Here is a 25,725-nt window from a genome sequence, read left to right as displayed (position 1 = left end):
TGGTTATTTCATATAAATGGAAATCATGTAACTTTTGTTGGTGGTTTCTTCCACTTAGCATAATGTTTTTAGGTTTCATCCAAGTTGTAGCATGTGTCAGTACTTCATTCCTTTTCACTACTGAAGAATATTCCATCATAGGGATGTAACATCGTTCATTTATCCATTCGTAGGATGATGGATATGTGAGTCGTTTCCATTTTGTTTGGCAGTTATGAATAATGCTGCTGTGGTTATTCATGTGTTTTTGTGTGGACGTATGTTTTTAGTTATCTTGGGTACATATCAAGAGTGGAATTTCTGTATCTTATGGTAACTGTGTAACATCTTGAGGATCCATCAAGCTTTTTTCCAAAGCTGCTGCACCATTTTACACTGATCAACAGTGTGGAAAGGTTCTAATTTCTTTACTCCCTTGCCAGTACTTATGGTTTGTCTTTGATTTGGCAACCCTAGTACATATGAAGTGGCATCCTCATATGGCATCATTGTAGTCTTCAAGGTTTTTAAAATAATGTCATTAACCACTTAAAAGCTTTCTTGTGTTGTTCAACTGCAGGTTTCATTTGTCTATCCTGTGAGCTAAATAAAACTTAAGTGAGGATAAGATGTTCACATGTATTGTTTTTAAGGCACTTCTTGCTTAGCATCAATCATACATTTATTACATATTTTATGTTTGAACACTAGTGACTGGATGTTGTTTAGTGCTCCTCAAGCTTACTTGTGCAGTAACAGTTTGGGCAGCTTGTTAAGTGCAGATTCCTGGGCCCTACCTCAGAAATTCTGATTCCTTAGATATAGGATGGGGTCTGGGAAGACACAAAATCATTCCAGTGCAAGTAGTCCAAAGACATCACACTTTGATAAAAGAGCTACATCAACAAAGAAGTCAGCTGTATTCTTTCAGTATGTGCCAGTATCTGTGATTTTGTTGTTTTATAACCGATCTGAATTCTGTTGAAAAGTTATTTGTTAGTGATGCTTCACTTGTTTTATAGTGGACAGTAGTCCTGATGAGGCTCTGGTACATCTTCTTGCTGGTTTGGAAAATGATGGATATCAGGCAGGAAGAAATAGGATGCCATCACAACGTCATTTCTTTGGAAACCCTAAAAATTCCCAAAATAGTGATGATGAAGAAAATGAACCACAGATTGAAAAAGAGGAAATGGAGCTTAGTTTGGTGATGTCTCAGAGATGGGACAGCAATATTGAAGAACCTTGTGCCAAAAAGAGGTAACGTTTTAGTTATTTCCATTACTTTAATAATTTCCTATTGTCATTATCACTCTCCTTTAATTAGAAATTATTATTTACTATTATTCGTAATGTTAAATACTTTATAAACTAATAGTCTTCTTTTAAATCCCTTTAAAGTAGTGCTTTGTTTTTCATGTGGCATAAGCTTCATATTCTAAGCCAAATAAAAGCTACATTTAAAAAGATTAAATCTAAGTGGGGATTTTTGGCAGTTTTATTGAGATATAATTATCCTACATCACTGTATGAGTTTCAGTTGTACAGCATAAAGGTTTGACTTACATACATTGTGAAATGATTACCAGAATAAGTTTAGTTAATATGCATCATCTCAGATAGATACAGTAAAAAGAAATGGGGGGAGGGGAGGAAAAAAATGTTTCTTCTTTTAATAAGAACTCTCAGGATTTACTCTAACAACTTTCCTCTTTATCATACAGGAGTGGTAACTATAGCCACCATGTTGTATATTACATCCCTAGTACTTATCTTATAACTGTAAGTTTGTACCTTTTGACCACCTTCCTTCAATTCCCATTTCCCCTATAAACCTAAATTACAGAAGTCATCTGTTTATATATGTGTGGATCATAAATGGGACAAAGTAGAAGGCCTCCTTCTCTCTGAATTTGGGGAAAAAGAATACCTTCTGAGAGTTAAACTGTTAATGGGTTGGAGTAACAGTTATAGGGTCAGCTTGAAAATAAGAAAAAGCTTTTAGGCCTGATTAGACTGAAGGAATTAAATATTAAAAATAAAAGAGTCTCAGAAACAGACACTGATATTCTGGCTCATTTCTCAAGCTAAATGAATAAGATGGCTGAATGCATAAGATAGTTTTCCACATCAGTCTCTCTCTTTTTTTTAATGTCTATTCATTTTTGAAAGACAGAGTGTGAGCAGGGTAGGGGCAGAGAGAGAGAGAGGGAGACACAGAATCCGAAGCAGGCTCCAGGCTCTGAGCTGTCAACCCAGAGCCCAACATGGTGCTTGAACCCACGAACTGCAAGATCGTGACCTGAGACGAAGTCGGTGCTCAACCAGCTGAGCCACTCAGGTGCCCCCACATCAGTCTCTTGTGAGCCTGATTGCTTTGAGTTGTATCTCTGTATGTAGAAAAAGATTAGGCTTCTGAGACTGAAACACTGAGTATGCCTCTCCTTTAAAGTTATGTAGACAATACTAAAACCTCCAAACTCTTTTGTTTGAAATTTTCACCCTCAAAGCCATTATTGAAGGGTGGAAGAGATTAATCCATAAATATTAAATATACATGTAAGATTTCCTCTAGTTTCTCAACACTACTTAAAAATAAAATTTCTGGCCCCTTGTTATCTGGGTGTATATCAGGAACCTTTCTTCTATATTTTCAAACTGTGTTCCTACAAAGAATTCCATTTTCATTCTATGAGTAGAAAATTCCAAACCTGCGTAATATTATTTTATACTTTTCCTAGCTTAATGTATTCAGCTCCCTTTGCTGTGACAGTTATAAATCATTCAGAGACTCAGCCCTTGACCTTTGAAGAACTAATGCTACCTGGTCCAGACAGAATCAGTGTTTGATTTCCTGATAGATTTGACCCTCGACAGTGTCATAAAATGTCTTTTGCCAATATTTCCTAATCAAAAAAAAAAAGTATGGTGGAATTTAAGATACAAAACAGATGAACATAAGGGAAGGGAAGCAAAAACAATATAAAAACAGAGAAGGAGACAAACCACAAGAGACTCTTAAATACAGAGAACAGACTGGAGGTTGCTTGAGGAGTATGGGGGGGTGGGGCTAAAATGGGTGATGGGCATTAGGGAGGACACTTGTTGGGATGAGCACTGGGTGTTAAATGTGAGTGATGAATCACTAAATTCTATTCGTAAAATCATTATTACACTAAATGTTAACAAACTTGTATTTATGAAGTAAAAAAAAAGAAAGTAAGGTGAAAGACATAAAGCTTTTTGTAGCTCGTCTGTGTGTTGTTTTTTATATATAAACTTGATAAATCTTTCCATGAACTATCAAATGCCTCAACCACATCAACCTATAAAAATAGCTTTGTTCTTGTTTCTCTGTTATTTCTGTAATAATAAATTCTCTACCCTCACCTCACCAACTTCTGAAAGTTTGTAATTTCAGTGTTTTATTTGACTTGCCCTCCTTATACCCCTGTTTATTGTTTGGTCGTGTCGGTCAACTCTTGTCTCCATAGCCTTTGTTCTGTCCTACCCCACTCCTTCCCAAGGTAATGTCCTAATTTAGGCCTTCATTATCATTTATCTGGAATACTATGATTCACTTTTTAACTGGTCTTCTCCTTGCTACTCATTTATAGTAGGGGTAATAATTATGATTATTAAATAAACATTTTATCGGCACTTAAGGAAGTAGAGAATATCAGGACCCTTCATGAGTCCAAATCATGCTCTATCGTCTTTATATCCTTTTTAAATATAGTCAGTTAAGGGAATGTTATAATCATATTGAGTCTTAATTTCAATAAGCTTTTTAGTAAAATCTTACGTATCATCCTTATAGATAAGAATACATGAATTTGAATTTAAAAACTACCTAACTGCTTAAATGCCAACTATCATGGTAGATTAGATTGACGTTGTCACAAACATTAGAGATTGGTAATTCATTGGATGACAGAATATAGATTCAGAAATATCTTGAAACTAAATAGGTGATGCCTAATAGAGAGTCATATGTTTAGGTTCAGTGAATCCGTTGTATAAATATAGACTGGATAGACCTTTAGTTCATTCTGGACTTAATAATTTCTATGGGAACGCCATGATTTTACTTGATTAAGAGCACAATAAGTCTGTAGTGTTATATGGTTACCAAAATAGTAAATTTAATTATTGGCTACCAGCTGTACCTGGGGTAACATTTATTATTCTAACAGATTTTGGATTTTATTAATAAAGTAATTATAATATTTACTTGATGTAGTTAAGTCTTGCTGTCTTGCTGTAATAAATTGGATTGCTTCTTTCATTTTTTAGCAAAGTGTTGACTATTTGATATTTCTATTTGATCTTGTGGCATTTTACTTTTTCTTATTTCCATCTGTTTCTTCACTGTTTTATTTTGGTATTGTTTCTTTGATTTTTACCTCCAATATAACATTAACATTTTTCTACAGTTCCTTAGATTCTATCTTGTTTAACTATTTATACCTTTATACCTGTATCCAGTAAATTCACATTCAAATATACAAAATTCTTATAAAGTCCCTCTCTACTTGTTATCAGTAATGTCACCCTGTTTATTTTTTTTTTAATTTTTTTTTTAACATTTATTTATTTTTGAGACAGAGAGAGAGAGAGAGAGAGAGCATGAATAGGGGAGGGTCAGAGAAAGAGGGAGACACAGAATCCGAAACAGGCTCCAGGCTCTGAGCTGTCAGCACAGAGCCCGACGTGGGGCTCGAACCCACGGACCGTGAGATCATGACCTGAGCCGAAGTCGGACGCTTAACAGACTGAGCCACCCAGGCGCCCCAGTGTCACCCTGTTTAAAATACTAGTCATGGTTTATCCCATGATTAATGCTTACATGTTCACTGACTGAATCAATTCTGTGAAAACCATGCCCAAGTCAACCTTGGGAAAACAAAACCTTTCATTTCATAATATTTAATAAACATTTCATAAATGCATATTAGATAGAGATTGAAAAATAGAAGTATGGTGTCTAGAAAAAGACTCATTCAATTCTCTTGTATAGTGGATGTTCTATTCTGCCCTGAATACCATATTTTAAGAATCCTGAGAAAGTAAAGAGAAAAAAGAGGAAGAAAAGGAAGGATCTGTGAACATACACTTTTAAAGAGTAGTGACAAGGGGCACCTGGTGGCTCAGTCAGATGAATGTCCAACTCTTGATTTTGGCTCAGGTCATGATCTCATATTTGTGAGATCAAGCCCCAAGTTGGACTCCGTGCTATGCGTAGAGCCTGCTTAGGATTCTCTTTTCTCTTTCTCTACCCCTACCCTACTCTGCTCTCTCTCTTTTGGAATAAATAAATAAACATCCTTAAAAAATAGGGGCACTTGAGTGGCTTAGTCAGTTGAGCGTCCCACTTCGGCTCAGGTCATGATCTCATGGTTCGTGAGTTTGAGCCCCGCATCGGGCTCTGTGCTAGCTGCTCAGAGCCTGGAACTTGCTTCAGATTCTGTCTCCTTCTCTCTGCCCCTCCCCCACTCATGCTCTATCTCTCTCTCAAAAATAAACATTTAAAAAAAAAAACAGTACGAAGAATAGATGTTTGGTCTAATTAGAGAGGAATTATGGGGCAAATGATAAATGCCTTCAAATATTTTAAAGGTTATCATGTGAAATATAGCATAGATAGGCTACGTATAGCAACACCAGACAAAAACAGGAATAATGTATGGAAATTGGAAAGTTTTGTGTAATATAGGAAGAAAATCACTAAAAATTAACAGTGGAAAAGATTAATTACCCTGTGAGACATCAAGCTCCTTAAACTGAGAATGCAAAACTGGAGGTTTTAGCATCTATTAAAAATAAGGTTTTTGAGTAGAAAATTGGACCAGATGACCTCTAATAATTCTTTCAGCTCCTAAGAAAGTGACTTTAGGACAAATTGTGATTTGGTAAAGGCTTAATGGAAAATCTGTTCTATGTATAATTAAGGGACATTTTCAAATTTTTGAGACAAGAGAAAGAAAAACTTAGGTATAGATAGAAAGTAAGTTTGCCCATCCGAATAGAAGGGAAAATATCAAGCCTAGGACCTAGTGAAAAAATTTTAATCAATAAAAGATGAAGTCATTCTGGATTTCACAGCCCATCTGAATTCCTTATTAACCCTCTTTACAGCCACTGCTGGGATTGACCCAACACCTTTACCACTTCTTAGCCTCTCTCTGATCCCTGTTGTTTTCTCTTTCAACCTGACCGGCGTACCCCCTTGCTTACCTATTTGTTCGTTTCCAGTTCACAGTATAGAGATTGTATATTTGTGGAGACTTCTTAAAATATGCTGAGATTCCACCTTTTTTAGATGTTACTGGGTTCTCACCCATGCTGTTATATGTGTATATTTAATGATAGGATGAAGGGGAGAATATATGGAAGAACATAATTTAGGGGTGCCAGGGTGGCTCAGTTGGTTAAACATCAGACTCTTGATCTTATTTCAGGTCTTGATCTTAGGGTCATGAGTTCAAGCCCCGTGTTGGGCTCTATGCTGGGTTTTGTGAAGCCTATTTAAAAACAAAAAACATGATTAGATATGATCATCTAGGATATTACAGAGCTTGGATACAGAAATGATGTTGTCCTGTAGCTCACATGAAAAGGATTTTAAGTCTATCTGCAATAACTTTTTATAGGACGTGATACTAAAGCAAAATAAATCTGCTTTTATTTTTAAAGTTACAATTTTCAGATCTTTTTAGTTTTATTATTATAGCATCACATTAGGCAGCTGTTCGAATCTGACATGCTTTTTTCTATGATCGTACTCACTAGCGAATCTTAATATTCTCTAGATCACTGTGTAGAAATAACCATAGAAGCTCAACTGAAGAAGATGATTCGTCTTCAGAAGAAGAAATGGAATGGAGTAATAACAGTTTGCTTCTAGCCAATCTTTCTATACCTCAGTTAGATGGAACTGCAGATGAAAATAGTGGTAAGTAAACTGATGCACTATGAGCATTTCATTACATAGGGGCTAAATATGTATTTGATTTTAAAACTGTAATCAGACTTTCTTATGAAATTGGCTAACTGTGAGGCTCTGACAGTACTGTTATGTTTTGTCCTGCAAGATTTTTTCTTTGAGTATGTAGATACGTGATTCTTTCTCATTTCTAAGAGGATAACATTTGTAAATCACTGATTTAAAGTTTCATAAACTTTAATCAGTTGACCATGTTAACATTTAAGTAGCATAAGAAACTGCAAGAAATATGCTCAGATGTTAACTAACGAATTTAAATAAAAACTTGAAAAAAAAGAAATAGCTTATTTGAAGTGATAATGCAAAGAAGCATATTGCTTAAGGAAAAATTTTCAAGATGACTGTATTTTTCCCTATTCCCCAAAAAGGCACTGAATATGAATATAATTTATTTCTGATCAAAGGAATATATGTTTAAAATAATGACTAATAATCAAGTATGACTGCCTCTTGATTATTTAGATTGAGTTATTATCCTAATGATAGGAACAACCTTTTTGTTGAGACAACCATTTTAAGCATAGAAAATTTCATACAATTTCTTTCATGGTGAGAGCATGGGAAAAGATCTTAAAAATTAAAAGCACGGAGGTGAAATAAATTCTTTTTTCCCCCATTTCAGACAATCCATTGAACAACGAAAATTCTAGAACTCACTCTTCTGTGATTGCAACGAGCAAGCTATCAGTAAAACCTTCCATCTTTCACAAAGATGCTGCTACATTAGAACCCCCATCTTCTGCTAAGATTACCTTTCAGTGTAAACACACAAGTGCCCTTTCTTCCCATGTTTTAAACAAGGAAGATTTAATTGAAGACCTCCCACAGCCAAACAATATAGAAAAATGTCTAGATCATTCAGTTGCTTCTTTTACAAATGAAAGCACTTACTCTATGAAATACCCTGGATCTTTAAGCAGTTCTGTCCATTCAGAAAACTCTCATAAAGAAAGTAGTAAGAAAGATATCCTCCCAGTATCTTCCTGTGAAAGTAGTATTTTTGATTATGAAGAAGATATCCCATCTGTTACAAGACAAGTACCAAGTAGAAAGTATACAAACATTAGAAAAATTGATAAGGATGCCCCTTTTATCCATATGAACCGTCATAGTAGTGAAAGTACATTGGGCAAAAATTCTTTCAACTTTTCTGACCTTAGTCATTCAAAAAGTAAATTATCCTCTGAAGGAAATGAAAAAGGAAACAGCACAGCTCTGAATAGTTTATTCCCTTCATCATTAACTGAAAATTGTGAATTGCTATCATGCTCAGGAGAGAATAGAACTATGGTACATTCTCTTGATAGCATTGCTGATGAAAGTGGGCTAAATAAACTTAAAATTAGATATGAAGAGTTTCAAGAACATAAAACTGAAAAGCCAAGCCTCAGCCAGCAAGCAGCACATTATATGTTTTTTCCCAGTGTTGTTCTTTCTAACTGTCTCAGTAGACCACAGAAACTCTCGCCTGTAACATACAAACTACAATCCAGCAGTAAACAGTCCCGATTAAAAATAAATAAAAAGAAGCTTATAGGTCATCAAGAGACTTCTACCAAAACTAGTGAAACTGTATCCACAAAAGATAATTGTATACAAAATAATCCCTGTAATAGTAATCCTGAGAAGGATAATGTATTGGCCAATGATTTAATTAAAGTCACTCGTGGAGCTTTTGAAAATAAAACCCCCACAGATGGTTTTATAGACTGTCACTTTGGAGATGGAACCTTAGAAACTGAGCAGTCCTTTGGATTGTATGGAAATAAATATACACTGAGAGCGAAACGCAAGGTGAATTATGAGACTGAAGATAGTGAGTCAAGTTTTGTAACACACAACTCAAAAATTAGCCTACCTCATCCCATGGAAATTGGTGAAAGTTTAGATGGAACTCTCAAATCTCGAAAACGAAGAAAAATGTCTAAAAAGTTGCCCCCTGTCATCATAAAATATATTATTATTAATAGATTTAGAGGGAGAAAAAATATGCTTGTGAAGCTAGGAAAAATAGACTCTAAAGAAAAACAAGTTATATTGACAGAGGAAAAAATGGAACTATATAAAAAGCTTGCACCTTTGAAGGATTTTTGGCCAAAAGTTCCTGACTCCCCTGCAACCAAATATCCCATTTATCCACTAACACCAAAGAAAAGTCACAGAAGAAAATCAAAACATAAGTCTGCAAAGAAAAAAACTGGTAAGCAACAAAGGACAAATAGTGAAAATATTAAAAGAACTTTGTCTTTCAGGAGAAAACGGTCACATGCTATCCTGTCTCCTCCCTCACCATCCTACAATGCTGAAACCGAAGACTGTGACTTGAATTATAGTGACGTTATGTCTAAACTAGGTTTTCTTTCTGAGAGAAGCACAAGTCCCATAAATTCTTCTCCCCCTCGCTGCTGGTCTCCCACAGATCCAAGAGCTGAAGAAATGATGGCTGCTGCAGATAAAGAAGCAATGCTTTTTAAGGGTCCTAATGCATGTAATAACAAGACTGTTAATTCTCGTATGGAAAAAAATAGTCGAGCAAGAGCGCAGGTTAAGAAATCCAAAACTAAGCTTGTTAATCCTTCTGTAGTTACTAAGAAAAGGAACAAACGAAATCAGACAAATAAATTAGGAGATGATGGAAAAAAGAAACCGAGAGCAAAACAGAAACAAAAAACAAATGAGAAAGGTATGTCAAGAAAGCACATAATGAAAGATGAAAAAATTAAATCTCAGTCTGGTGCTGAAGTTAAGTTTGTGCTGAAACATCAGAATGTGTCTGAGACCTCAAATAGTTCTGGAGGCTCTCAACTACTTTTTAAACAGAAAGATGTGTCACTAATGAGCTCTGCTGTAGATCATCCCCTTTCTGCTCCCCTGCCCACTGGAATTCATGCACAACAGAATTTATCTGGCTGCTTTTCTTCTTTCTTAGAAAGCAAGAAGCCTGATTTACAAACATTCCCCAGCTCACGAGATGATTTGCATTCATCAGTTGTTTGTAGTTCTTTGGGACCTGGAATCTCAAAAATTAATGTCCAGAGGTCTCACAATCAAAGTGCTATGTTTACTCTAAAGGAATCAACTTTGATTCAAAAAAACATATTTGATCTTTCCAACCATTTATCTCAGGTAGCCCAGAATACACAGATATCTTCGGGTATAATGTCTCCAAAGACGGAAGAGAATGCAAATACACAAAAAAACTATTTGTCATCCATCGGAAAGTTAAATGAATATCGTAATTCTTTAGACTCAAAGCCAGACCAGGCATATGCCCCTAACTTTTTGCATTGCAAAGACAGTCAGCAGCAGATTGTGTGCATGGCAGAACAGTCAAAGCACAGTGAAACTTGTACTCCAGGAAATGCATCTTCAGAGGAAAGCCAAATGCCTAATAATTGCTTTGTAACTTCTTTGAGAAGTCCAATCAAACAAATAGCATGGGAGCAAAAACAAAGGGGCTTTATTTTAGATATGTCAAATTTTAAACCTGAAAGGGTAAAACAGAGGTCATTGTCAGAAGCAATTTCACAAACCAAAGCACTTTCTCAGTGTAAAAGTCGAAATGTGTCAACACCTTCAGCATTTGGTGAAGGCCAGTCTGGACTGGCAGTTCTAAAAGAATTGTTACAGAAGAGACAGCAAAAAGCACAAAATGCAAATATTATGCAAGACCCATCATCTAGTAAACCTCAACCAAACAAAAATATTTCTGGCTCCCTTGAGCAAAACAAAACAATTAAACGAACACGATCAGTAACATCTTCAAGAAAACCTCGAACTCCTAGAAGTACAAAACCTAAAGAAAAAATTCCCAAACTTCTTAAAGTAGACTCTCTCAATTTACAGAACTCTGGCCAGGTGGATAACTCTCTATCGGATGACAGTCCCATCTTTTTTTCAGATCCAGGTTTTGAGAGTTGTTATTCACTTGAAGATAGCTTGTCTCCTGAACATAATTATAATTTTGATATTAATGCAATAGGTCAAACTGGATTTTGTAGCTTTTATTCTGGAAGTCAGTTTGTCCCTGCTGATCAGAATTTGCCACAGAAGTTCCTAAGTGATGCAGTTCAGGATCTTTTCCCAGGACAAACGATAGAAAAAAGTGAGTTTTTAAGTCATGATAACCAGAAGTGTGATGAAGACAAAAAACATCATGCCTCAGACTCAACCTCATGGATTAGATCAGGTACGCTAAGTCCTGAACTATTTGAGAAGTCATCCGTAGATAGCAATGAGAATCATCGCCACAACCAGTGGAAAAGTAGCTTTCATCCTCTAACAGCTCGCTCTAATTCAATAATGGATTCTTTCTGTGTCCAGCAGACAGAGGACTGTCTGAACGAAAAATCCAGATTGAATAGAAGTTCAGTAAGCAAAGAAGTGTTTCTTAGCTTCTCACAGCCAGGCACTTCAGACTGGATTCAAGGTCATACCAGAAAAGAGATGCAACAGTCTCTTGACTCAGTCAGTGCCTCTTTTACTACAATACTATCCTCCCCTGATGGTGAACTTGTGGATGCAGCCTCTGAAGATTTAGAATTGTATGTTTCAAGAAACAATGATATATTGACACCAACTCCTGATAGTTCACCAAGGTCTACCAGCTCTCCCTCACAATCTAAAAATGGCAGTTTTACCCCTCGAACTGCTCACATTTTGAAGCCACTTATGTCCCCGCCAAGTAGGGAAGAAATTATGGCAACTTTGTTGGATCATGATCTTTCAGAAACTATTTACCAGGAACCATTTTGCAGCAATCCTTCTGATGTACCAGAAAGGCCCAGGTAATCAGAATTATTTTTTCCCTTTGAGTCACTCTGTATATTGTAGCGAGTATAACATTGGTACCTGAATGCTAATTTTCTGGCTGTAATACTGTATTTATAAGCAAATCATTGTAAAAGCTATTCATAATTGTGGACTCCTGAGAAAATTCACAAACTAGCTGGATGGTTGCCTCTTGAGAACTTTAAGTTGAAGAGTATTGGTCTTGGGTCTATTAACATTGTGTCAACCTTAAGGATTAGAGATGCAGAGGCTCACTGTGACTTGATACCAGATTAAGAAGGATGTCATAATACTTGAAAAGTATATTTATCATTTTAAAAATGCTATTTGTTTCTCAAAAGTGTAACTTTATAATTTTAAAAGAACTTTATTTTTTAAAAGTGAAAATGAGCATACATATGTTTTAAGTACTTTTATGATATATCTCTAAATGAAGATTAAGTTGTTTGTACTATATATCTCTTTCTTTTCACGTTGCCAACATCTTCAATCATACTGTTACTACTGTTAGTTTGTATAGTTATTAGGGTGCAAGATGGACTTCAGTTCCTCTTATTCCTCCTTTTTTTTTTTTTTTTTTTAAAGAATCTCCAGAGAAGCAGTAGACGGATACACACACACGCACGCGCGCACACACACACACACACACAGCCGATAGCAAAATGCAAAGGAATCAGTATTGGTTTATTTATTAACCAGTAAAGTAGGTATTGTGTACTACTTGCATCACCCAGGTAGAATATAACTGATAGGGGCTAAGTTGGAGGATATGACTTAATCCATGTGGTTTAAGTGTTGACTTTGGGTCCTACCTACCTGTGTCTTGATTCCATTTACCTAACCAGTTGCAAGAAGAGGCAATTCTTTTCAGCCATTCAGTCAGAAGCAGAGGAGGTTGGCTAGGACTGCAGAGGCCCAGTTGGCTTAGTCTAAATGATGGGAAGAGATAGGAAGAGTCCGCTATATACACTAACCTGACCATGTTAGTAAAAGCACCATGTTCTTGACTCTAGTAAAAAAGACACAGTGAATGCCAGACTTTTACCGTCCAGATCAGCAATAACTCCTGCAGGAGTCCGTTTAAGAAAGGGTTGAGAAAAAGTGATCAGAAATATAGGGTAGAAGTTTCCTCTAAAGACTTGAAGTGGGAAACAGAAAATTTCCTTCCCACCCTTCCTAATACAGTTTTAGTTTTGTTTTGCTTTGCTTAGTTCCCATATGTGGTCTTTTAACATGAATGGGACTCTTTCTCTTTGTTTCACTGCCAGAATGTATGAATATCTGTTTCTTACACATTAGTTTCCATCATATGAGGGGCTTTGGCTTTATAGGTGGTAAATATGGTATATTTTTAATTGAACTATTTTTTCTGTCTCAGCCTTACTTACACATCTAGTTTTTAGTTCTCTGTTAACTTACCATGTGTTAGTCATTAACTCTGTGTTGCTGTTACTTGTCAAAATTTGAGACTTGTCGTGCAGCTGAAATAAAAGGATGATAGTCATCATTTTTGAAAAAAAACAATTTTTATTAAGTTTATTTATTTATTTTGAGAGAGGGAGAGAGAGAATCCCAAGCAGCCTCCGCACTGTCAGTGGAGAGCCAGATGCGGGGCTCAAAACTCAAACTGTGAGATCATGACCTGAGTTGAAATCAGAAGTCAGATGTTTAACCAACTGAGCCACCCAGATGCCCCTGGCATAATATATATATTATATATATTATAATATATATTATAAAACATCATTGTTTTTAGTATTATATATAATATATATTACATATATAATATTTAATATATAACATATTAAATGTATATAAATGTAATATTGAAAACAATATTTTAATATTAAAGTCTTCACTGTAGTAAATTTAGGAGGTATAGAAGCATAAAAATCACACCATTTCTCTACCTAGTAATGACCATTCTTAATATTTTAATTTTTTAAAATTTCTTTAAATTTATAATTTTTATTTTGTTTTATAAAATGTAATACTATAGTCATAGTATTACAGATTTTTTTCACTTAATATTATAAACATTTTCTAAATTTATGAGTTTCTTGAAACATTTTAATGGGTACATAATAATCCTATCATATGTATATATTATTGGACAGAAACTTTGTTCCTTATTCTAATATGATAGATAATTATGTGATTGTTTTCTTCATAAAGCATTTTTTGTATTTTGGGGGTTTTCCATATAGTCTTGTAAGTAGGATTACTGTTATATGTAAATGATGAATCACTAAATACTACTGAAACCAATGTTACACTATATGTTAACTACTTGAATTTAAATTTTAAAAAAAAGGATTTCTAAAAAATTTAAGGCTCTTAATATATATTATGACATGCAATTATCATGCTGCTGACAATATTTAAGAGAGCTGAACTTACTTCACCTCACCAATTTTGGGGTTTTTTTGTTTTGTTTTTTTACTTGATTATGATCTCTATACTATTAATGTTAGAGATGGGCATGGCATATAATATGTACTCATTTTCTTCAGTAGCAGTAATTCTTCTAGTTTTTCATATAGCTGGGAGGTGGATACAGGAAAGGTCTAGATTTTGGTTACAAAGTTAATTAATAAGGGCCAAAGTCTTACCATGTAAAGAGGAAAAGGAACTGTGGTAACCCTTCAGTCCAAACTAGAAAACGTAAATCCAGTTCATTGAGTTTTATGTAGGGAATGACTAGGATGTTTGGAAAATCATGCCCTAGAAGAAGTGATTGAAAAAACTAAGATCTATCTTCATATCCATGAAAGAAATGCCATAAGGAAGAAAAAGTTGACTTCTCTTGCTGCAGATGACAAATAGTACCAATGGATGTATGTTAGAGAAAGAGAGAGGTTTAGCTTGATACTTGCAACTATTGGAAAATTAAGCCAGGCTACTATTTAATAGTGGTTCCCCACATACACAAACATTATCAGCATTTATGCTATGCATTCTGTGTACTCTGGTAACTCAAAGTTCGGATGTGGTGTTAAACTTTGCCATGTAAAAGGGAGAAAGAATTATGGTAATTTACTTCAATTGTGTGTGATTTTTTTTTAATGTTTGAGGGGATTTGGTCAGGGCAGGGAGTGTTACAAAGATATGTTTGAATTGACTGGTTTTGCTAAACTATTGTAGATATTAGAAAATGTCTAGAGAGGCTATAGATAAAATCCAGGCACACAGTCTCTAATGATAAATTCTTCCATTGTTTTTATTCATATGTGGTAACAGTGGAAAGTTATTTAAGATGAGTGAGGAAAGTAGAGGATCAGTTTGTGCCATCTCCTTGAAGAAAAGAAAGCTTCGTGGGTCACTTAAAACAAAAAATACCTTCTTTCCCTGGTATTGATGAACTTAATTTAGTCATATACCTGGAAATTAATTTAGTCATATACCAGTGAAGAAAAACATATTAAGACTAAAGAGGCTGTACCTGCATAAAGTATGTAGGGGGAAGGTGTAGAAAGGGAAGATATGGGCATTTTTAAGAATCCAAAAGGGGCTTTAAAAAATCTCTAGAGGGGTGCCTGGGTGACTCAGTTGGTTAAGTGTCTGACTTCCATTCAGGTCATGATCTCACAGTAGGTGGGGTCGAGCCTTGCGTCGGGTTCTGTGCTGCAGCTCAGAGCCTGGAGCCTGCTTCGGATTCTGTGTCTCCCTCTCTCTTTGCCCCTCCCCTGCTCACACTCTTGTCTCTCTATATCTCTCAAAAATAAGTAAAAATGTTTAAAAAATTTTTTAAACATCTCTATGATAGGGAGCTAAATATTTTGGTAATTGCTCTTTGAGATGAAACAGTTGTTCTAAAATATGTTGTTTGTAGGGAGATTGGTGGACGGCTTCTCATGGTAGAAACTCGACTTCCAAATGATCTGGCTGAGTTTGAGGGAGACTTTTCCTTGGAAGGACTTCGTCTGTGGAAAACAGCATTCTCAGCAATGACTCAGAATCCACGACCAGGGTCACCCCTTCGCAATGGCCAGGCAGTGGTCAATAAAGGGTCAAGTAATAGCTGTAAAATGGTTGAAGATAAAAAAATTGTGATTATGCCTTGCAAATGTGCCCCAAGTCGACAACTGGTTCAAGCATGGCTTCAAGCCAAAGAAGAATACGAACGTTCCAAGAAACTGTCTAAAACTGAGCCAGCTGGAGTCATAAAATCTGCTGAGAACTTCAGCTCTTCAGTTAACCCAGATGACAGACCTGTAGTGCCTCCAAAAATGAGTACAACTCCGCATATACTCCCCACTACAGCACATACCAAGGAAGATGTTGATACTTCTCAGATTGCTTTACAAGCGCTAACCACAGGATGTAGTCGAACTGTAAGTGAAAGTCAGACACTGCCACCAGTTGCTTCTGCAAATGATCCTGAGAAAGGTGAAGATGATGATGATGACTATTATGTTAGTTACAGCTCCCCTGATTCTCCAGTAATTCCGCCTTGGCAACAAGCAGCATCCCCAGATTCTAAAACATTAGATGGAGAGGAGAGACCCGCATCACAAGTAGAGGAACTGCATTCCCTGACTATTGAGAACTTCTTAAAACCAGTAAAAGATGATATACAGAAAAGCCCCTGCACTGAGCCTTTGGAGCCTCTAGTGATATCTCCAATTAATGTTAGGGCAAGAACCGGAATATGTGAATCACTTTGCCTTCATAGTACACCAATTATACAGAGAAAACTTCTAGAAAGGCTTCCTGAAGCAAGTAGCCTGAGCCCTTTGTCAACAGGTAAGGTTACAAAGAAGAGGAAGACTTCATAATTCTTCTTCAAAGATTAGAAATTAAATGAAAACATTAGACTATATAATGAAATTCAGAGCTTTTTAAATGAAATTTTAACTCTACTAGTGAGATGTTATTATGACAATTTCTTGTAAAGTCATCAATCATCTCATGGAAACTTAATTTTTATCTTTCTGCTGTGAAATCTACTTATATATGCTTCCATCCTATCTTCTTACCTTCTGGGTGAAATATAGGAGGCCTCTCAGAAGTCTTCCTTTTTCTTAACTTGATTTTTCCCACTGGCTTTAATATATGCCCAAGTCTCTCTCACCCTTTAAGATATAAGGAAAACCAAAAACCTGCCTTCACCTTAGACCTGTAGCTTCTACTCTTTTTCCTCTTCTTCAAAGCCAGATTTCTTAAAAGATTTCTGTAATTTGACAACTCCCATTTCTTTTACCTTCATTTCTCAGCCCACTCAACATTGCATTCAACCCCCATCATTCCACCAGTATTGCTCTTGTAAAGAATTTCAGTAAGTTTCATGTAGCTAAAGCCAGTGTGTATTTTTAGTTCTTACTGTCACATGGCCTCTTAAACAGCCATTGTCCTGTTGACCATTACCTTGGAGCCTCTTCTACCCTTCGCTTTTCTCCTACTCCTCTGTTTCTGCCTACTTGATTTCCTTTGAAGCTTTACTCTATGTTTTCTCCCTAAATGAGTGAATTCCTGCCCACAGGATTACTACAGATAACCCACAAATTTAAATTTCCAGTTCAGAACTCTCAACCTCCAGAACACTATATCTAACTGTCTATTTGGGATTTCTACTTGAATGCTCAAAGGCACCCCAACCAAGGTCAATATTTTTAAAAGTCAATTCATGATCTACAGCATATACTCACTACCAATTGTGTGTACTCATAAACACAAACATGCATGCCTACACATAGAAGCCCATATGGTCCTTTCTGGGTTTTCCTTCAATAAACAGTACCACCATCTCTTTGTCACTGAGTTACGCAAGTCAGAAGCGTGGGGTTTATTTGTAACACCTATCTGATTCACCTCACTGCCCATCCTGTGATTCCTAATCCATTACTAATTTCTATCACTTTGTTTCCTAAATTACCCAAATCTCTACTGTTGCCTCTGTCTCTACCACCACAACCTCAGGTCAGGCTATCATCATCTGTCACCTGGACATCTATCCTAGCCTTTTTATTCACCCATAGTAATTTCCACTTCTTTTGCTGGGTAATCAGGGGAAATCCTCACTCTGTTCCTAGGTAATTACTACTCTTTCTCCTGATTTTTAGCACAAAAAAGCCTTCCTAATCTCCCTGACGTGTAAAAATTCCCAATTATATTCCACTTTGTCATACTTACCCCAATTATAATTTTATTTTTCTGTATTGGATGAATATATGATTCTCTTTCTAGACCGTGTGAGAGAAGAAACTGTATCTTTTCTTCCTCTTCATATGTTCTCTATAAATAAGTAAATGAATTAAATGATTGCCTAGGATATGACTGAAGTAAAAACTCAATAATTAAAATAGAAACGTTTTTATTTAAAAATACAAAATTTTAAAGTTATTTTGCTGGAGATCAGAGATTTGAATTAGTTTTGTTTTTAAATTATGAAGTTTTAGGGAGGAATTAATAGGACAGTATTCATAGATGGTACTCAAGAGTTTGGAACAGCATTTTTTTTTTTTTTTAAAGCAGGCAATTTTGATGTATATGTTAAATATGATCTTTCTTTCTACAGAACCAAAAACCCAGAAATTGAGTCATAAGAAAGGAAGTAATACTGACACTCTTAGAAGAGTACTCTTAACACAAGCAAAGGTAACTATGCTAAACATATTTAATGTTCAGTGGACGATCCATTCTTATCTTAGATTTCAGTTAGATAATTGATAAATTTGTGTCTCATTTTAAAAAATTTTATTATATTTTTACATCATTTTATTTACATATCTTTGAGACAACAAGAAATTGCCTAATTTTTTTTTAGTTTATTTTTTGTTGTTGGGATCTAAAAGATTCTTATATGTAAATACAAATATTACAGAGAAAGTGAATATGATAGCCAAAATGTGGATTATGAGGATACAAATACATTAACTGATTACTGGCAAAATCAGAACAATCCAATGACAGCAGAGCTCAAGTAAGTGATTTTTTGATCCCACCAAAAATATATCCTTTTTCTTGGTTTATTACTTTTTTCTCAAATATAACATTGACTTTTTTCAGTTCATTTTACTAAGTAGCAAAGGAAAGCAACATTGTTTACCACTGAAACTCTGAAAAATCATAAATATCTTTATTTAAATACTAAAAATATGGTAATACTTAGAAATATATGGCTATATTAAAAAAGTAAACATTAGACATGTATCCTTAAAAATAGATGACAGAAATCACTTCCATATTGGCTACATTTCATTAATATTAACCACATGAAATACATTTCAGTATTTCTATTTTAAGACTATAAATACTTTTTTAAAACTTTTATTTTTAAATACTATTGAATTACAAGCTATTTATGTCAAAAAATAAATGCAAATGTGTTGTGGACATAAATCAACACTTGGGGGAAATGGTTAATGGATTTGGAAATCAGAAAATATTTTAAAAAATAGATTCTATTTTTTCTAAACCCTTCAAGATTATATATATTTTCATTCATCTTTCAGACACATGTTGTGTTTGGGTAAAATACAAACCCAGAATTTCAAATCTTTTATAAACTTTAGCCAAAATTAGTTGCAAATATATTGCCTGCTTGTTTGCCATACTTCCCAGAATTTGGTCAAGATCAATGTCCATGTGGTGTAAATGTCAACTCTCCAACAAGACTATTAGTTTCGTTATTTGGGGTTTGTAAACTCAAAGATCAACATATGGTTTGCTTACAGATTGTATCAGATATTTCTAAATATATCCAGTTCTGCTATCTTGAATTCCTAGCATGAAAAGAATGTTAATAAAATACTTCGTTTCTTCTTGGGCCTAAAGAGGTGATACTAGTTTATCATGTATTATTTTACCAAACACATAAAGCAGATTATCTAGGTAGAAATAAGTGATTAAAAAAAAAAAAAAAAAAGATTGCTCATTTATCTTTTTCTGGCTATGTGTGTGTTTTTTCTTTGATAGAATCAATTTGCAGCAGTAAATACCCCAAAGAAAGAAACTTCTCAGATTGATGGACCATCTTTAAACAATTCTTATGGTTTCAAAGTCAGCGTACAAAACTTACAGGAGGCAAAAGCTTTACATGAGGTAAAACTGCAACAGTAAGAACACATCCACTGTTTAACTCTCATGTTTTATTTTATAGAACAAGTATGGAAATTTCTTACTGAGGGAGGAATACATTGAATTCTGTTCCTGTTAATCTTCATTTTGTTATTATTTATGTATCTATATAAAATAGACAAACTTTTAAAGTAGCTATCAGTTAGACTGCTTTGTGGTTTCACAGTTTTCACAAATCTTATAGCTGAAATTCAGGTTATAGAAACTAAAATTGGAAAAGCTTTTATAACTATTAGAAAATCTCTATATTATTCTGGGATTGTTATATTAGGATGTTATATCCTAAATGAGATATTTACTAGTATTTTCTGTTTGGTTGGTTCAGTGGATTAGTGCTTGCTAATTCATTTGCTACAATTCATTTGCTCACATAATCTCTATATAACCCAGTTCCCTTCACAGCACAGACCATATGCCAAAGAGTAGGAAGCTATTTTGTAAGAATGTATGTTGGTCACAGGATGGAGTAGAGAATATGTGCGAATGGATCACTATAAATTTATCTGTATTAAAGAAAACACAACTCAGAACACATATCTGACTGGCAGTAAAGTGGAAATTAGAGTATATTTTCATTGTTTATACCTGTGCTGGCCACCACTAGCAATGTGCCTATTGAGAATTTAAAATTTACCTTATCCATCTAGGAAGTGAATTCTATATTTTATTTAAATAATTTAGATTTAAAACTGATACTTGACTCGTTTACTAGAAAACTTTTAAGTATGTGTGGAACAACTTAGGTTTTTAAAACTACTTTTTCAACTGTAAATTTTATGATATCTAAATACAGGTCGAGTATTTATTTCCACGCAAAAATTTAGCACCCACATTGAAATGTGCTATAAATGTAAAATGCACACTGATTTTGAAGACTTTAAACAGGAAGAAAGGATATAAAATATTCATTAGTAATTTTTATATTAATTACACATGTTGAAAGGATGATATTTTAGATGTATTGAATGAAAATATTTTTAAATTAACCTATTTTTACTTTTTTAAATGACTACTAGAAAATTTTAAATTATATGTGACTTTCACGTTACACTTTTTTTTTAAGTTTATTTATTTTGAAAGAGAGAGAGCGCACATGAGGGGGAGCAGGGGAGGGGCAGAGAGAGAGAGAGGGGAAGAGAGAATCCCAAGGAGACACAGGGCTGGATCTCACAAACCATGAGATCATGACCTGAGTTGAGACCAAGAGTCATATGCTTAATCAACTGAGCCACCCAGGCACCCCCATGATATTTCCATTGAACAGTTGTTTTAGGTCCTTGTCCTCTTTAGAGCACAGAATTCAATTTATTTTTTGTGTTTTTGTTCTCAAGTCAATTCTGTCTTAAACTGTTCTAAGGATGAGCATAAACTAAAAGAAATATTCAAATATTGTCCTCATTTTTATCCTAAATTTGAACTAAGATTTGTACTTTTCTAGAAGTAGATTAGAACATAGTCTAATTGCCTAATTGTTTGTACATTTTTCCATTCAACAGCATTTCATTTAGTTCCTGAATTTTATCTACTTGGCCCTGTACTATTCTCTGTAGCCAAGATAAACTAAGTAATAAACTCAGGAATACATGTCTTAATGAAGAATACACCCAAAATTAGAAAAATAAAATACCATGATAAAAAAATCTTTTATTAAAGCAAATAGACCTTAGCAAATACTTGTTACATTTGATTATCCTTTATTTATTTGAAAAACTTAATCTTCTTCTTATGCTCTTTATTTCTACATAACCTCATCTCAGAATCATGGGCCCTCTTGAAGTTAAAATCACTTGGGAGGACTGGCAGGTTGCTCACAGCTTCTTCCCTAAGAAGGCCTCAAGGCATACTACAAACAGCCACCTGGTGGTCAAATAGGGAACGAGCCATAAAAAATCTGCACTGTGTATGCTGTCCTTTTTCTGGGAAATTGTGCCCTCAGCACTTTTTCTTCTGTGTCCCATTATGCTACACTAACTTCTCTCTCTTCTGCATATAAATACTCAGGGTAGAAGAGAAGGGGTATAATCCTCATCCACCTTTGTCCCCTACCTCTTTCTTAGTCATACTCAGTAAATCTCTGCCCCATCTCTTCATTTCATATATTTGCTTATAAAGAAAATGCCCCTAAGATCAGTGCATTTTATATCAAAGAATAGAAAGGGCAAAATTTGAATGTGAAGTTTGACCTACTAAATAAATAAACCTCCACAAATCTTTTGACCTGAAATTGTCTTCAGTCTTCTCCATAGTCTTTGCACATGTTCATCCTTTTCTAACTAAACCAGTTTTTTGGTTTTGTTTTGTTTGAGTTAGGGAAAGGTTTTCCAGTTACATTTTTTTATTTGCTAAATTAATACGTGCTTTGTGTTAAAAATATATGCTCTTTAGGTTTATATATATATTTAAAAGTAGAAGTTCTTTCCCTTAGCTCCCCATTTTATTGGTTAGATTTTTTTTAAGTAAAAAAAATTTTTTTTTGACATTTATTTATTTCTGAGAGACAAAGAGAGACAGAGCATGAGCAGAGGAGGGGCAGAGAGAGAGGGAGACACAGAATCCAAAGCAGGCTCCAGGCTCTGAGCTGTCAGCACAGAGCCTGATGGGGGGGCTCGAACTCACAAATTGCAAGATCATGACCTAGGCTGACGTCAGACACTTAACCAACTGAGCCACCCAGGCGCCCCTTAAATAATTTTTTTTAAGTTTATTTTTATTTATTTTGAGAGAGCAAGTGGGGGAGGGACAAAGAGAGAGGGAGCAGACTCCGAGCTGTCAGCGCAGAGCCCGACACAGGGCTTGAACCCACAAACCATGAGATCATGACCTGAGCTGAAATCAAGAGTCGGATGCTTAATGGACTGAGCCACCCAGGTGGCCCTGGTTAGATTGTTTTGTAATAGAAACAGCTATATTATAGGGGTGCCTGGGTGGCTCAGTCGGTTAAGCATCAGATTCTTGATTTTAGCTCAGGTCATGATCTCATGGTTTGTGGGTTCAAGCCCTGTGTCGGGCTCTGCGCTGACAGCTCAGAGTCTGCTTGGAATTCTCTCTATCCCTGTCTCTCAAAAATAAACTTAGAGAAACAGCAATGTATAAGGAAAGTGGTAGATTTGTGGATATTTGTTTTATTATTCTTTATGCTTTCTATCTGCATGGTTAATGTTCTTTATAGTTTAAAAAGTACTTAACTACAAATTTACTAACAAATACACACAACATTACATGTATATGGTAAAAAAAATTCAATCAGGACCAAAAGATTTACAATGAAAATTAAGCTTCCCTCCTACCTCAGACTAAGTAGTCTCCTTCCCCAAAGGCAGTAGAAGTAGTTCTGTGTTGTTACGTCTCTTTGCAGACATTTCCTATGCATGTGCTTTAACATTTTTTACATACATATACACATACTACACTCACTGGTTCCACTTTTCAATGTATTATGGTGATCTTTTCGTACTAAAACATCCAGATCTGGCTAATTCTTTTGAAAATTTTAAAGGTTAAAGAGTATTCCATTGTATGTAGTCTTCATGCGATGTCACATAATTTATGTAACCAGTCCTCAACTGATAGACATTTATGTTTTTAGTCTTTTATGACTTATGAAAGACTAGAAATATCATAATTTTTAATGCACATCCTCATACATAAATTTTGGCTACATGTATGATTATATCTGCAGGATATATTCTCAGGAATAAAATTGCTAGATCAAAGGATACGTCTATTTTTAATTTTGATAGATACTTCTAAATTGTCCTCCAAAGAAGTTTACTAAATTCTACTCACATCACTAGTGAGAGCCTTATATTGATTACATTTCTTCAACAGCTGGCATGCAAAATAAATACAAAATACAAATCGTTCATTAAATCTATATGACTTCAATAATTACCAATATTGTAACAGTAGTCTACTGTTTTTCTATTGCCAGGTATTACTGGTACAGTGATGGTTATAATTCTGGCTGTAATCATGAATCTAACTTAAGTTGTTTTTTTTACCCAGAGTTTCTACTCAATTACAGTTAAATCCTTTTATTTTTTACTAACATAGGAAAGTAGGTATAAAAAGCAAAATACTACCTTTTTTTGCATTTTTGCCAAAAAGAAAGTGTGTATGGGCAGAAATCTAGCTATTGTTGTAGTTGATGCCATAATATTCTTATGATATTTTTTAAAGAAAAACTATTATAAAAAAACTTGCCCAGTACATACAGAAGTAAATTGAAGTAGTAGAGAATTAATAGGAGCTTCAAACTAAAATACATCGCTCTTTTTAAAGTATAGGTGAAACCATAGTTAACTGGGTAGAAAGTAAAAAGTAGCAGACTTTGATTCAAATAAACAACCACTTGGACTAGTCATTCTCTTTCTCAAACAGGAATGAAAAAATTGAGAGGCACTTGCATGTATTTTAAAGAAATAGTTTTAAGTATGTATTGTCACTGAGAAATTATAGCATAAGCAGTTTTTCTAGAATAAAAACATGAATTAATTTAATCTAATCTTAGAAGTGAAAATCCTTAATCTGTGGAGTATTAAACTGTGGCTGTGTCCTTTATGGTTTTTTTTTTTCAATTTTACACATATTTCCTTGGAATCTTGGTGAAACATTTCTTTCAACATGTCCCAAAAAATAATCTAAAATCCTAATTTTTATTTCCTTTTATAGATACAAAATCTTACCCTAATCAGTGTGGAGTTACATGCTCGAACTAGACGAGACTTAGAACCAGATCCTGAATTTGACCCAATCTGTGCTCTGTTTTACTGCATTTCATCTGACACTCCACTACCCGATACAGACAAAACAGAACTCACAGGTGTAATAGTGATTGATAAAGACAAGCCTGTCTCCAGCCAAGGTATTTGTTCATTTTTATTAATTTTGTACCTACCCACCCTAGGATGAACCTTTTAATGGGGCAATTTCTGTGCTGGAGATCTAAGCCAACCAAGTATAAGGAACTCCTTTTATATTGTTCTAAGTATTGTTTTATAGTATATTAATTGCTAATACTGAATTAAAATGATAATCTGTAAGTTGGGTGAACAGTCTTCCTTATGTATGCATTGCTGGTGTTTTGCTGCTAATACAGAGTTTCTCTTTGCTTTTAAGAAGTTATTAGTGTCAATTAATGGATTAAAAGAGACTTTTAAGATGTATTCCAATTTTGTTCATATGTATGTTTTTGGCTTAGATGTTCTTCATATAATATACCATATAAAGGCATTTTATAAAATATCAAGTGTCCTTCTGCAGTTTTGAATAATAATACATGAATTCAGTCAGCTGAGAAGGAAGTCTTAGCACAGAACAAAACCATGTAGGAATTTACAGTTTAATCAATGGTGTGCTTGAGCTGACTTATACCAGCTCACAATCCAGTTATTAAATTTTTATGAATTCTTTGAACTAGTTGGTGTCACATTGGTAGTTTGAGATCAGCATGGAGAGGAGTCTTTTATGGAAAAAGGCAAGCACTACAAATCAGGTCTTTTTTTTTTTTTTTTCCTTAGGAGGTAGTTATAAACAGTTACCAGCATACCATTCTCTACTAGGGGCACCTGGGTGGCTCAATGGGTTAGGCATCTGACTTTGGCTCAGGCAATGATCTTGTTGTTCATGAATTTGAGCCCCCCATCGGGCTCTACTGTAAGCACAGAGTTCGAATCAGATCCTCTGCCCCCCTCTCCCTCTGCTCTCCCTCCACTTGCATGCGTGTGTGCACACTCTCTCTCTCTCAAAAGTAAACATTTAAAAAAGTAAATAAAATATTCTCTACTAAACAAAGCTCTTCCTATGGGAAGAGTAAAGGCAGAAGCAAAGTAATGAAATTTTTTGAGGTGACACATTATTACTTGAGGAAT

General features: G+C 34.8%; 1 protein-coding gene and 1 long non-coding RNA gene across 6 annotated transcripts in view; one reads left to right on the top strand and one right to left on the bottom strand.

Moving 5' to 3' along the window:
* The window catches only part of REV3L (REV3 like, DNA directed polymerase zeta catalytic subunit), a 172,940-nt gene that overhangs the window by 90,402 nt on the left and 56,813 nt on the right, over positions 1-25,725 (top strand). For all 5 annotated transcript variants that reach the window (XR_013555709.2, XM_078447223.2, XM_078447224.2 and 2 more), the window contains 7 exons: positions 1,002-1,239; positions 6,792-6,934; positions 7,608-11,772; positions 15,609-16,522; positions 18,294-18,373; positions 19,694-19,819; positions 24,527-24,719. Coding sequence is in view for 4 of the 5 variants with exons in the window: in XM_078447223.2 (XP_078303349.2) it covers positions 1,002-1,239; positions 6,792-6,934; positions 7,608-11,772; positions 15,609-16,522; positions 18,294-18,373; positions 19,694-19,819; positions 24,527-24,719 (5,859 nt within the window). In the remaining variant the exon portion in view is untranslated. The remainder of the gene's footprint in view (positions 1-1,001; positions 1,240-6,791; positions 6,935-7,607; positions 11,773-15,608; positions 16,523-18,293; positions 18,374-19,693; positions 19,820-24,526; positions 24,720-25,725) is intronic.
* On the bottom strand, positions 12,202-16,135 carry LOC132667509 (uncharacterized). The gene is made up of 3 exons (XR_009605191.3): positions 16,047-16,135; positions 13,196-13,257; positions 12,202-12,705 (listed from the first exon to the last, which is right to left on the bottom strand). It is a non-coding gene; the product is annotated as an uncharacterized LOC132667509 (long non-coding RNA).

Source organism: Panthera onca, chromosome B2 (genome assembly GCF_046562875.1).
Source record: "Panthera onca isolate mPanOnc1 chromosome B2, mPanOnc1 haplotype 2, whole genome shotgun sequence".
Classification (NCBI taxonomy): Eukaryota; Metazoa; Chordata; class Mammalia; order Carnivora; family Felidae; genus Panthera; species Panthera onca.
This window is presented reverse-complemented; position numbering and strand designations above follow the sequence as displayed.